The 15,339-nt window shown below is 34.5% G+C and overlaps 1 protein-coding gene across 1 annotated transcript; it reads left to right on the top strand.

Moving 5' to 3' along the window:
- The first annotated feature begins 561 nt into the window (after positions 1–561).
- Positions 562–13,646, top strand: LOC134233920 (phosphopentomutase-like). Its single transcript, XM_062715978.1, has 19 exons — positions 562–654; positions 3,107–3,194; positions 3,766–3,865; positions 4,798–4,865; positions 5,246–5,334; positions 5,626–5,710; positions 6,045–6,152; positions 6,313–6,482; positions 7,066–7,189; positions 7,363–7,428; positions 7,593–7,690; positions 10,000–10,094; positions 10,215–10,297; positions 11,616–11,709; positions 11,850–11,979; positions 12,070–12,172; positions 12,264–12,350; positions 12,529–12,662; positions 13,067–13,646. Exons 2-19 carry the CDS (start codon positions 3,126–3,128, stop codon positions 13,170–13,172), a joined length of 1,809 nt encoding a protein of 602 aa, XP_062571962.1. The 5' UTR covers positions 562–654; positions 3,107–3,125; the 3' UTR covers positions 13,173–13,646.
- Positions 13,647–15,339: the final 1,693 nt, after the last annotated feature.

Raw genomic sequence — 15,339 nt, 5'->3', positions numbered from 1 at the left:
CGTATCATGATGATTTTGGGCATTTAAATCATGTTTTTATATGACCCTTGACTACATGGACTTGAAGAATTTTTCGGAAAGATGCGAATGTTTTGTCATAAAAGTGTACTTTTAAGGTATAGTGGGTCTTCGCTCCATGTTTTTGTAAACCATAAACTTAAAGGTATATTTTATTGCAAACTGCTAGGATTATCATTCTTAAAAAATGGAGGGAAGACCCACTCATATTGAAAATATTTGTTAAAAAATGAAAAAAAAATGAGCGTTTTTGTTCTTTTTAGTGTGTGTGTGCTTTTTTCAGTCTTGGTGAGATTTTTGTAAATTGTAGAGATTTTACATTAAGTATACTTTAATATTAGATGAAATATCAATTAAAATTTGGATATAATCGAGATTAAATTTTTCACTTCCCAACTTTCGCACTATAGGCACTTCGTCCGCCTTTTCCACCCATCTTTTTACACAAGTATGAATTTCTTGAAAATAATCCGGAAAAAACTAAAGTAACGTGATGGGTTTAGTTATTTAGTTGACATAATGAATATCCAATGTTGATATTGATAACTTTGTGGAGTTGTGTTGTTTGGGCTACACTGAGGCTGACCTTGATTTCCTACATTAATTACCACCTGCCACCGACCTTCAGAGGATAATGTAAGGGTATATCATAGCGTGAATGTTTTCTTTATTGCATTGCTGATTGTTATCTCATTATTAACGTTAATCAGTCGGTAGGCCACCCACAGGGGCTTGTCACGAAATATTTATCTTCTTTTAATAAAGTTACCCCTACTATGTATTTTTATATTTTGACACGATAGCGGTGTTTTTCTTTGAAGTTTACTGTTCTGTATTAGCAATACAGAACGGGACTATGGTGGGCGGAGCTACTTTCCGTTCTGTATTAGCCCTGTATACAGCATTGTATTTGCCAACTATTCTGTATCTAAAATACAGCACGGTCTAAAAATAAATCTGATTCAATTTAGCAAAAGCACATACAAATAGTAAATGCTGAAGTTTTCCTATAATAAAATTTGGAGAAATACCCGGTATATATTTTCCTGAGAAAGTGAAATGTCAAACTTTCTCAATCACTTTTTAAAAACTTATTCCACACAGAATCTATACGTTATTTCGATCTAAACTAACAGGAACATTCGCAATAACGGAAAACATCCTCTACACGTAATTTCGATCCAAAAGAAACGGAAAATTCGCAATAACGGAAAACATCCACTCTCCTCTTGCAAAATCATTCAAGTCCATTTTTCCGCGTTTTTATTTTTTAAAATCCTTCTCGCTGACGACAGCCACAGATCTCTTTCACTTTGTTTTAAATGTTGCAATTCAATTAGAAAATAAAAATCCGTGACATCAAAGTCCATCGAAGAATTTTCTGTAAATCCTGTTTTTGTAAATCTAGTTAAACCGGATTTTAAGACCCCTGAAATATTTTATGATCAATCTCCATCTACAATAGATCACAACAATCACTGACAATGACGGTTAAATCCTCCACCTTATCCATAAAGACTGACTATCACTCGATTACGTCTACCCCGTTAAATTGTCAAAACTAATCTGACCGAATTTTACGTTTTCCGTGGAAATATATATACTGCGGATGCGTACTCCCCGTCGGGGCCTCGTCTACAGAACTCTGGCGGAAGTTATGGATGCTGCAAAGTTATAAAGTGGGCGGAGCTATTTTTGATTGATCGTGTCACAAATCATTTAGAGAACTCGACAGGTTCTGTATCGTAGATACAAATTTGGGGGTGGAGACTCGTGCAAAGCACTCGTCTCCACCCCCAAATTTGTATCTACGATACAGAACCCGTCGAGTTCTCTAAATAATACGTAGGGGTAACTTTATTAAAAGAAGATAAATATTTCGTGACAAGCCCCTGTGATTAGCCCTGTATACAGTATTGTATCTGCCAACTATTCTGTATCTAAAATACAGCACGGTCTAAAAATAGATCTGATTCAATTTAGCAAACACACGTACAAATAGTAAATGCTGATGTTTTCCTATTATAATTTTGGAGAAATACCCAGTATTTTCCTGAGAATGTAAAATGTCAAAATTTCTAATCACTTTTTAAAAACTTATTCCACACAGAATCTACACGTAATTTTGATCCAAAGGAAACGGAAAATTCGCAATAACAGAAAACATCCACTCTCCTCATGCAAAATCATTCAAGTCCATTTTTGTGTTTTTATTTTTTAAAATCCTTCTCGCTGACGACAGCCACACATCTCTTTCATTTCATTTTCAATGCCGCAATTCAAATTGAAAATAAAATCCGTGACATCAAAGTCCATCGTCGAATTTTCTGTAAATCCTGTTTTAGTTAATCTAGTTAAACCGGGATTGTAAGACCCCTGAAATAAATTATGATAAATCTCTATCTACAATAGATCACAACAATGACGGTTGAATCCTCCAATTTATCCATTAAGATTGACTATCACTCGATTACGTCAACCCCATTAAATTGTCAAAACTAATCTGACCGAAATTTACGTTTTCTGTGGAAATATATATACTGCGGATGCGTACTCCCCGTCGGGGCCTCATCTACAGAACTCTGGCGGAAGTTTGGATGCTGCAAAGTTATAAAGTGGGCGGAGCTATTTTTTGATTGATCGTGTCACAGATCATTTAGAGAACTCGACAGGTTCTGTATCATAGATACAAATTTGGGGGTGGAGACTTGTGCTGTGCACTCGTATCCACCCCCAAATTTGTATCTACGATACAGAACCCATCTCATTCTCTAAAAAATACATGTGAAGATCTGGTCATGACCAGATTTGGAAAGTAAAGAATCTGGTCATACCGCCTAACAACATACATGTTGTTGTAAAAAATTGCAATGCAGGCCTAGGGAGGTATGAAAAGCAAGTTAAATATCTAACTATATTTTTCCTTACTTCTTTGGGAGTAATGGCTAATTGGAAAAATTAACACTATCAATTGGAAAAATAGGTAACTTTTTTGATATGGGACCCTTGAACAGCCCAAATATTATAGATGATCAAGAGCCCTGGATACATGTTAAAAGTAGAATACATGTCACTATTTTTTTTACAGCTCTTAATAATCATCCATCATGGCAGGAAGGACAACAGGTGATGATGAAGTAGACGGTAAATTACAGGAATGGCTGAAATTAGATCGGGTATGTTGGCATTCTTTTCAATTTGATTAGAGGTTCTGTTACTCTCACCCATTTTATATCAACTGCCTTTCTGGAATGCATTGGTTGAAAGTTCTTTGAGACCGGGAAAAGTTATTCAATGTTGCATTGTGGCTAGCTGCAGGAACTGTAGCGTTATGGTTTTATATATTTTTTTATTTTAGACTTTGACCTTAATGCTACAGGGACCATAAAGCAAATGTTGTACATTACAATTTATGGTGCATGATTTCCTGTGCATGGTTGGTGGCATATTTCATTACTTTTCAGCACTGGACAAGAATAAAATATCTATTATACTACAGTTTCTGCAGCTGCATAGTGGAATGTAACTGCAAGACCAGGATTTAATTAAACCAAACAGCTTTGAATTTTACATAGTGACTGAACAAAGCAAATTCACACATAATTATGCTCCTGACATAAGTCAAACTTAATTTTTAGTTTGTTAGTTAACAGTGCCAGAGTATGTTTTCCTCAGTAATTTATAAGAAAATGTATTCAGTGCATTTGATTATACAAAGGATGGAGAGAAAACTTTTTATTATTTTAGAATGAAAACACCAGAGCAGAGATGCAGCAGCTAGCTGACAGTGGAGATGTAAAAGGACTTAGAAAGTTATTATTACAGAGAATGGAATTTGGAACTGCAGGTCAGTTTTGATTTTGTAAAAGTCAGGTGTGATGGTAGGAAAAGTATCTTGATATGTATTTTTCAAATGAAATTTGAAGTAAAATTTTCATTTGCTCCAAAAAAAATGTTACAAAATTTAAATGAGATTACTGTATAGTGTATACAGGGAAATTTCCACCCCCGTTTTATTTTGGCCCCTTTTGCCCTAACCTTGGTTGGGCAAATTTAAAACAGGGTGAATTCAAAGAATTCCAGTTTAACTTCTTAAGCAACGTGATTGTATGAATTTAAGACGGGGCAAAATTGTTTGCAAGATTAAAAGGGAAAAAATTAAGCGAGGCGAAAATATCCCTGTATACAGTAGTTCATATAAAAAATTCCACTGCAAGTCTCTTTGTGGTGTAACATTTACATGTATCATCTCTAAGCATTTCACACTTTCACTTCTTTCCAAAACTATTTGGTCAGTTTCAATCAGTTTTTAGAGATAAGAGTGAAGTTGCCTGGTTAGAATGTGTACAAGTTAAAAGTTGCACACACACACTCTCTTTCCAAGAGAGTTTAATTAGAAACAGAAAATAGTATATGGCAAGGTTTTTCATACCGTATAGTCTACTACAGAGCACAAAACTTATCAGGACTATAAAAAAATTTTGTATTGAGTGTAAATTGAAAATTCAAATCATGTCCCATAGGGCTAGGTGGGTCAAAATTTTATATGGATGTATAGAAAGTCTCTAAAAAGACGGGTCCCATGTAAACCTTTGAATATCATGCATCCTCATGTAAGGTGGATTAAGATTTTTAAAAACATTGCTTTGGAGACAAATAATTTTGGGAATTAAGTTTTTGTGAAAATGCATGTGTCTGATATATGGACATCCAGAGATATAAGCCAGGTACAGATTGGTGACTTATATGAGCAATGTGGACTTGTTTGTCATGTTGCAGGTTTAAGAGCACGCATGGGAACGGGATTTTCTCAGATGAATGATGTGACAATCATACAAACCTCACAGGTTAGTTGTTTAATATGTCTGTCACACAGTCATTATGTATTATTTTCAGTAATGCATTTACCATTGTAAATTCAGTGATGGATTTATGTGTAAGTCAATATGTGAATATAAAGGACCCAGTGCAGGTCATTGATACTACCTGAAGACACAGAAAGTGATAGCCCCAGAGACATAATTATATGTACTGCTTGACTTGTGACAGGATTGAGACAGTATTGTACATGGTTGATTATGTCCTATCTTATTTTAACCCTTTCTCACAGTTTTGCACAGGCCAAAGTTATGAAATTTCACCCAGAGAGAGCTTTGTATAAATGTGGTAAAATTTTTGCTCGTATACAGTATTTCAGGCAAATATAGTGACTGTTTTTATTCTGCAGGGCCTAAGTAAATATTTACTCAAGACTTGCCCAAATGTAAAGAAAAATGGTGTTGTCATTGGATACGATGGAAGACACAACAGCCAAAGGTCAGAGTGACATTGTACAAAACATTGTATAGAGCTTAATTACAATTCAATTAGATTCAAGTTTGACAATCTAATTACACTTACATGTAAATGACAAGCATTACTTTAAAATCTTGAGAATCATAATATCAAAATGATCATTATTTCTTTGTATTTGGTTCACAATTTATAGTGTGTAAGGAAGTACTATTTTTCAATTTGAAGCTTAAAAAAAGGTCATGCATAATCATGCATAACAAAATAGACAATACTGAAATCTGAGTTAATGTAACTATTTATTTTTTTTCATAGATTTGCATCTCTAGCTGCAACAGTTCTGATTAATGATGAAATTCCTGTCTACCTCTTCTCAGCTGTCTGTCCAACTCCCTATGTGATAAGTCCATCTAACACTACATCCATCTGTCCAACTCCCTATGTGATAAGTCCATCTAATACTACATCTCTCTGTCCAAGCCCAGAGTTAGTCCCAGAGGGTTGAGTGTCTTAAACATTGCAACACCTTTTGCTTCCTAATTTCTAAAGAAACAGAAGTGTCATTTATATATAACAATCTTTTTCAATAAGAAAGACCCAAATGTTCCATTCACATGAAAAATATCACCACTTCAATGTGCATCACTTTATATTTGGTTGGGTTGCCACAAAAGGGGGAGGGAAGTTTCACAAACACCATTATGTTTTACATCTTGTTTGTATACTTTATTTAGCCGTACTCTGTACTCCACTATAAGACTGAGTGTGGCATTATGGTGACGGCCTCACACAACCCCAAGGATGACAACGGATATAAAGTCTACTGGGGAAATGGTGCTCAGGTCAGGACATCAACATTTATATTAATTATTTGTGGAACAATTTCATACTAGAGCTACTCATAATATCTTAGTTTTGCAATTTTATATGTATTTTGTACATTTTAACATTAAGAGAAAAGCACTATACAGTGTACATGTATGCTTTATTAATTTTGATCAGATTATTTCACCGATTGACAAAGGGATAGCTGAGTCCATTCAACAGAACCTGGCGATCCTGGACTCTTCATGGGATTACACCTCTGTTAGATCCTCCCCTCTGTGTAAGGATCCATTGGCCACCATATTGGATGCTTACAACAGGGATCTGTGTACCTTGTGTTACTTCCAGTAAGATTTGTGTGTGGAATCATACGCATTCCTTATTTTTGTTGAATCTGTAAAGCAACAGTAGTTCACTGGAACGAAAGAGCTATTCTGACCTATTGCCTGTAATTATCCTTTTTCACATTTTCTCCATGACTATATGACTGAGGTTTGAGGAAAATGCAAGTGTGCTAAACAAAATAGGTTAACAAAATTGGTTAGAATTAGTTGTAACAAATTTCTTGCACAGTTTGGAAGGTCAATTGATTTTACTTCTGAGAATGTGATTGAGCTGAGGAAGCCTCAGAAGAGCACAGTCAAGATTTAGAATCAGGCGTCAAATCTGTATATTGTTTAAGGGATTGTGTAAAAACTTGTACTGGGGTAGTATTATTTCAATATTTTATACTTGAAAAAAAAAATGAAATCTCTTTTAACATGTTTAATATACTCAGACAATTATTTACTACTTTAAAAAACAGAAATGCTGAAATTAACTATGGTATACACAGTCCAGGAAAAGGAAGATTACATACAGTATATAATTGTCCACTCATAATATCAATGATTTGAGTTTTTGAAAGTGTTCTGTTTTTATTGTTGATAGAGAGAAAAACCAATGTAGCCCAATAAATTTCACTTACACTGCTATGCATGGTGTAGGGTATGAATATTTCAAGAGAGCGTGTCAAAGCTTTGGATTTAAGGAACCAGTGGCAGCACAAGAGCAGGTATGTGACCTTAAGTATCGAGATTGTCAGACTTCCTAGTGAGTTCATCATCAAACTTAACATAATACTGGTATAGGCTTAACATTTAAGCAGAAAAGGGAATTATCATATTGAGGTATAAATTTCTTTTTGAAGTTATTTACCTAAAGCTGTTTTTGAAATTTTCCCCCCAGATTACACCAGATCCTGAGTTCCCCACAGTGAAGTACCCCAATCCTGAAGAGGGAGAAGGGGCATTGGTGAGTACATGTCACAGACTTACATTAGATATCTAAATATGACAGAAATGTAAATGATGAAATTAACAGTTAATGCATGCAAGGAAGAATTATCTGATTTCACGGACACTCTACTTTATAGATGATCTATATCAATAAATCTTTGTTTTGATATGTTCCCTTAGCTGATTGCAATGAAAACAGCTGACCAAAACAACAGTTCGGTGATTCTGGCCAATGACCCTGATGCTGACCGGCTGGCTGTAGCAGAGAAACTTCCAGAGTATGTAGTGTATTGTCTTCATTCATGAAGTAAAGTACTAAACTCTATTTCATAAATGTATCCTCTATCATCTACCCATTACTTATTTATGCATATTCATCTATGAATGTCTGAAGTGTAATATGAAAAGTTTTGTCTCTGTAGATAGATTTTTAGGTCACCTGAGTAAACTCAGATGACCTATTGCTACATGTATCTGTTTTCGTCGGTCATCGTGCATTTTGTGTGTTTTGTGTTAACATTTGAACATTTTCAGCTTCTTCTCTACAACCACTCAACCAATTTCAACCAATTTTGGCATAAAGCATGAGTGAAGGGGAACAAAAATTTTGAATTTCATAGTCCTTACCCCCTGGGGCCTGAAGGATGGGGCCAAAACCACTAAAATTAATGCAGTCTTTAAAAATATTCTTTACTCCTGGACATCAAGCAGTCAAACTGTTGGTATGAATGTCAGGGATCGACACTAACTTTGAAACCATAGTTGTCAGCAGGGCTAGCCCTTTCTAATTTCTACTAGCCCTGTTCATGTATTAGTTGTCCAGTAGCCGGAGGCTGGTGGCTAAGTCGCGAAACGATGAGGGGGGGGGGGGGTAAGTGAAATTTTGAAATTTTGAAAATAGCGATGGGAAATCCTGCATTCTGGCTGTGTTTTTGGTAAAAATTATATGTCACTCCATGATTGTACCTAAGACATTTTTTCTTTTCAAAAAATTCCATATTTATAATCATTTATGGTATTTCGAATCACCTTTAAAGTTAACATTTTGACTTACAAAAATAATAATTTTGATGATTATAAACATATTTGAAAATAAATTTAACAATTATCAGGTATATTGTGTGTAAATCATAATTATTTTTCTTGCTCTTAGTGAGTAATTGGTAAAATTTACTGTAGCCCTGCAGGGCAAGTTTAAAGACATGTTTGGTAGCCCAACCTCAATATTCAGTTGTCCCGAGCCAGCGGGCTAGCATTAGTGTCGAACCCTGAATTATATAATGAGCATTGAGTCCTCTACCAAATTTATGAAATTCTTGGCCCCAGGGTCAGGGGTTCTAGTGCTAGGGCAGGGCTTCATAAATTACATAGTGAAAATGCATTATTTCTTTGAAAATCTGCTTCTCTGCTCCTGGGTATTAGATAAATTAACTAAATACATAGTTATGTTGAATAAGGCTGTCTCTTCCAAAATTGTGAATTTCAGGGCCCCAGGGTCAGGGGTTCTTAGGTGCTAGGGTGGGGCTATATAAATTATATAGTGAAAAAACATTATTTCTTTGAAAATCTTCTTCTCTTCTCCTAGGTATGTAATAAATAAAATAAGTACTTAGTTATGTTGAATCTACTGATTATACAGTGAAAATACATTAATTCATTAAAAATCTTCTTCTCTGCTCCTGGGTATTAAATAAAGTAACCAAGTACATAGTTATGTTGAATAAGGCTGCCTCTTCCAAAATTGTGAATTTCATGGCTTCAGGATCAGGGGCTCTGGTGTTTAGGCGGGGCTCTTCTAATTATATAATGAAAATGCATTAATTCTTTGAAAATCATCTACTCTGCTCCTTGGTATTAAACCAGTGAATTATGTATATAGTTATGATGAGGAAGGCTGCCTCTTCCAAAATTGTGAATTTCAGGGCCCCTGGATCAGGCGTTTAGGTGTTAGGGCGGGCCTTTTATGATTATATTGTGAAAATGCATGAATTCTTTGAAAATCTTTTCCTTTCCTTCTTGGTATGATGCCAATGATTTAAGTACATATTAATGATGATGAAAGGTCCCTCTTCCAAAATAGTTAATTTCATGGCCCCTGAGTCAGGGGTAATTGGGGTGGGGAGGGGAGGGGTTACATAGTCTGAAAATAAATTAATGCCTTGAAATCTGCTCTTTGGTGTTAATCAACCATTTATGATGAAATAAAATTTATGATAAAATTTCCAGAATTTTGAAATATGTACCCCCAGGGTCGTGGTTCCTGTGGGGTGGGGTGCACAGCTGGTTATAAAGTGGAAATGCATTTTCTCTTTGTTACTCTGATCTACCTCTGGGTATAAAGTAACCAAAGTAAGCAAGCTAAGTGTATAGTTATGATAAGCAATGGTGCCTCTTTCAAAATTGCGAATTTCATGGCCTCTGGTTTAAAACACGAAGCAATTCAATTGTAGGAAAGTTGTTACATGATACTCAGGTGACCTATAAGGCCCGTTGGCCTCTTGTTGGTATTTTTGTGTAGAGTCTTCTAACAGGTGTCAAGGTGATATCTTGATGCTGTAATGTAATATTGAGGTTTTATTTCTCACAGTGGAAACTGGCACATCTTCTCAGGGAATGAAACAGGTGCTCTCCTAGGCTGGTGGAGCTGGTTTTCCTTTGTACAGAGGTACCCTGAATACCCAGGTAATATCAATTACTCTTACCTTGTGAATGCTGCTCACTCAACAATTTTAACCTAACAGAATGAAGAAGGAAAATAATTTTGTTTCATTTGAATTAAGAAGTACAGATCATTTATTTCAGTGAGTGACTTGTATATGTTAGCCAGTACTGTATCTTCAAAGATTCTGCAAACAATTGGAAATAGAGAGGGATTCAACTTTGAGGTAATTACTGTAGACGTACTTTTTTCCACAGGGTCATAATTCTGCGGAATCTCAATTTCTGTATAATCTACAAGTAGAAAATTACGCGGATTTCCTAGACTGTCACTATTTGCCTTACATTTATATTAAGTATGCTTGGACAAATTTCCGCAGAAAATTTGTGACTGCGTACATAGCGTAAATTAATACCACGCGGAAAAAAGTACTTCTACAGTATATCAACATTTCTCAAGAAAGTTAGGGTATATTGTAGCTGCAGAACTTTAGCTCCCTGAAAAATATTGACAGACTGGAGAGCTACAGTTCCACCCATTGTAAAAACTGTATATTTATTGCAAACAAAAAAGTGTGCTGTTTCTCTATTTATTCTTAAATATTTCTAAAAGAGTCATTTCAAAATATTACTAACTGTGCGTTCCTAACATAATTATTCTTTCACTGTTTCCACAACAAATCATTCCTTATAATTGTTGTCGATAGCCCACCTATTCCTGAAATTGAAATCATAGAAAATTTCATCTACTTATGCTGCCATTTTGGTTTGCAAGATAATTTGGTCCAGTGTGCTTCATGCATATGTCAACTACGAGAGTATACTTAGTAGAATAGTAAGGAATTTTTTGAAATCTAGCTTTGTTGCAATTGAGGGTTTAAAGAATTTGGAAGAAATAATCCAGAACCAAGCCCCCTTATTTCTGCGCAATAAATTGACAGTTTTTACAATGGATGGCACTGTAGCTCTCCGGTCTGTCAATATATATTTTTGCGGGGAGCTACAGTTCTGCAGCGAGGTATATTGTTTTTATTCTAATACATCATATGGAAAGGCAGATAATTAATAATCTTGTAGACACTGCATATGTACTGTATTTACTGGATCAATTATTAAAAAATTCACCATTACCAAATTTACTAAAATATTCTGTGGGAGATTTTGTATGTTCATTCAAGTTTTGAATGTTAGCTAATAAGGAATGGTACCGATAAACACTGTAGTTTTAAGTTTTTTGATCACTTTATAGTTCATCTGAGCTGAAAGCTCAGTTAAGCTTTTCTATCACCCTTTGTACAGTATCTATCCATCTGCAGTCTATTTCAAATCCAGACGAGATAATCCCTGCTTCTAGAATCACATCAGCATGGTTATTAATTATTTTTAAAAAAATCTACAAGCTCTCAGTTTTCTGTATCAACAAGAAAATTTTAAAAAGTACATTGAATTACTTTATTTTTAAATCCACCTATTTTCAGTCATGGTTGTTTTTTGGTTAACATTGTAAAAATGCAAAATATAAAAGGAAGAAAATTACTTTTATAGGAAACTTTGACTGGTTTCAAATGGATGGGAAATCTTTCAACTGACTTACTTAAACAGGGCAAAAAGGTCTTATTTGCTTTTGAAGAAGCTATTGGTAAGAAAATAATTAATTCTTTGAAAGTTTTTTATATGACATTACATGTATTGATCTGTTGATGAAATTATCTTTTAAGACACCATATTGACTTGATTAAATGTATTGCTGAACATTTTTAAACATTACTTGTGTTACAGGGTTTATGTGTGGTACTAATGTCCTCGACAAGGACGGAATCTCAGCAGCCATGGTAATGTCAGAAATGGCCACTTATCTGTATAACAACAACAACACACTGCATAGGAAGCTGGACGAAATATATAAAACGTAAGTTACTCACTGTAAGATACATGTTCATGTACATTCTCTATAAGCATACAATAGTAAGATTAATAGTATTCTTTGTTTATAATTCAGGTATGGTTACCACCTCTCTAACAACTCCTATTTTATTTGTCATGAAGCTGATAAGATCAAACAAATGTTCGAGGAAATTAGAAACTATAACAACACAGGAAAGGTAAGCTTTTATATGTATGCATGATTTGTTAGATTATGTCTGTGGATTTTTATGAAGTTTACCTTTCTATTTTGATATTGACTTTTAACAGTATCCCGAGTCCTGTGGCCCTTACAAAATCAAATACATTCGAGACTTAACTGTGGGTTACGATAACAGTAAACCCGACTCCAAACCAGTAAGTGGAAAATAGATTTCAACAGGTTTAAATACATTATGAACATAATTAAAGTATAAAAAGGATTTTTTTGAAAATATACTATATATTTATGAAAATACTTTGATCAAAAAGAGATTCAGTGTGAACATTTCAATGCTTTATCTTAATTATAAATCCTCTAATCATTGATATTTAGGTTTTGCCTGTCAGTAAATCTAGTCAGATGATCACCTTCACTTTTGAGAATGGATGTGTTGCCACATTAAGAACCAGTGGAACGGAACCAAAAATTAAATACTACACAGAGGTTAAACCAGATCCCAAACAAGGGTAAGCAACAAACAATCTGATCTTAAAAAAAGGGCAGGTACAGAGCAATTTATCACAGGTAAGGGAATGTAGAGAGCAATCAGATCCCAGGTAAGGGTAGGTACAGAGCAATCAGATCCCAGGTAAGGGTAGGTACAGAGCAATCAGATCCCAAGTAAGGGTAGGTACAGAGCAATCAGATCCCAGGTAAGGGATCAATAATAGCTAGGTCTAAAACATGTAACAGAAATCAATTAAGGACTGTGACAATGCAGAGTCAGATCCAAAGAAAGATGAAAACTGAAGCTGTTTCAGTGGAATATGACTGATGATCAAGATGTACATACAAATATCAGGATTGATGTTTTACTGAAAGAGGAATAAAAATATGAGAAAAAAATTAAACAAATTTCTTTTTTTTCCAGAATGGATAGACAACAAGCTCAGAAAGAATTAGATGACATTGTCCAGTGCATTATAACTCATTTCTACCAGCCAGAAAAGTTTGGTTTTACACCCAGACCAACGTGAACACTTAACCTAGATATATATAACATATACAAGTCGTCCCCCTAGAGTGTTGTTGACATACTGGTTATAATATTATTTATGTGTTACATTTGGGATCTTTGCCCATTTTTAGCTCTACTGGTCAGAGACCAGAAGAGCTTATGCGATAGTAATGCGTCCGGCGTCCGTCCGTCTGTCTGTCTGTCTGTCTGTCTGTCCGTCTGTCTGTCCGTCTGTCTGTAAACAATTTTTCAAAACGCTACTCCTCCTACAATTTTAGTCTGATTTCAATATAACTTGGCACACAAGTAGACTACACTAAGATACATAGAATAGTGCATGGGTTTTTAATTTCAATGAACGGTGTTGCCATGGTTACTAAAAATAGAATTTTCTGTGAAATTCCTTTAAAACGCTACTCCTTCCACAGTTTTGGTCTGATTTCAATATACTTTGGCACACAAGTAGACTACACTAAGATACATAGAATAGTGCATCGGTTTTTGATTTCGATGAACGGTGTTGCCATGGTTACTAAAAATAGAATTTTCTGTGAAATTCTTTAAAAACGCTACTCCTTCTACAGTTTTGGTCTGATTTCAGTATAACTTGGCACACAAGTAGACTACCCTAAGATACATAGAATAGTGCATCGGTTTCTGAATTCGATGAACGGTGTTACCATGGTTACTAAAAATAGAATTTTCTGTGAAATTCCTTTAAAACGCTACTCCTTCCACAGTTTTGGTCTGATTTCAATATACTTTGGCACACAAGTATACTACACTAAGATACATAGAATAGTGCATCGGTTTTTGATTTCGATGAACGGTGTTGCCATGGTTACTAAAAATAGAATTTTCTGTGAAATTCCTTTAAAACGCTACTCCTTCTGCAGTTTTGGTCTGATTTCAATATAACTTGGCACACAAGTAGACTACACTAAGATACATAGAATAGTGCATCGGTTTTTAATTTAGACGAACGGTGTTGCCATGGTTACTATAAATAGAATTTTCTGTGAAATTCCTTAAAAACGCTACTCCTTCTACAGTTCTAGTTTGATTTCAATATAACTTGGCACACAAGTAGACTACACTAAGATACATAGAATAGTGCATCGGTTTTTAATTTCAATGAACGATGTTGCCATGGTTACTAAAAATAGAATTTTCTGTGAAATTCCTTAAAAACGCTACTTCTTCTACAGTTTTGGTCTGATTTCAATATAACTTGGCACACAAGTAGACTACACTAAAATACATAGAATAGTGCATCGGTTTTTAATTTCGATGAACGATGTTGCCATGGTTACTAAAAATAGAATTTTCTGTGAAATTCTTTAAAAACGCTACTCCTTCTACAGTTTTGGTCTGATTTCAGTATAACTTGGCACACAAGTAGACTACCCTAAGATACATAGAATAGTGCATCGGTTTCTGAATTCGATGAACGGTGTTACCATGGTTACTAAAAATAGAATTTTCTGTGAAATTCCTTAAAAACGCTACTCCTTCTAAAGTTCTGGTTTGATTTCAAAATAAGTTGGCACACAAGTAGACTACACAAAGATACATGAAATAGTGCAATGGTTTTTGATAAGTACATACCAGTAGAGCTACAGTCTCGACAGAGACTTCTGGTTTATTAAGCCATAATATTGTAGAATTGCTAGACAGGAGGGATTGTTGACTCTCACCATGTATCTATATAATATATTATATTTTGTTGAAGATAATTGTTAAAATCGTTTTGTCTTTAGAATATTTTAAAATTTATGGTTACCTGAGAATGTTAAAGAGCATTAGAGATAGCTACCCACAAGCAGTGAAGTAACTTTTTCTTATTTATGTTACAGAAATTAAAGCATGTAATAAATTAGATGGTAAAACATATACATCATTACAGAATCTCACAGAATTTTGATTTTTCATATTAAAGACATACTTTTTAAAAGGAATAGACTTTTCGTTTAGTATTTATTGTTAGTTTTATTGAGAATACATGTATATTCATGATTATAACACAGCTGACAAATTATTTTAATTTGAGAATGTACATTGGTTTATCAGATGATATACTAGATTATGATTTTATATAATTTACTCTTTGTTATCTACAAATATCTTTTTAATAATATCTTTTCTCCTTTGTTATGAATGTGAGGCATAATGAAAATGACATTCCG

The sequence above is a fragment of the Saccostrea cucullata genome, unplaced genomic scaffold (genome assembly GCF_032062105.1).
Source record: "Saccostrea cucullata isolate Sc308-1 unplaced genomic scaffold, CSIRO_AGI_Scuc_v1 ctg226, whole genome shotgun sequence".
Lineage (NCBI taxonomy): Eukaryota > Metazoa > Mollusca > Bivalvia > Ostreida > Ostreidae > Saccostrea > Saccostrea cuccullata.
Note: the sequence above shows the minus strand (reverse complement) of the source record. Positions and strands in the feature narration are given on the sequence as shown.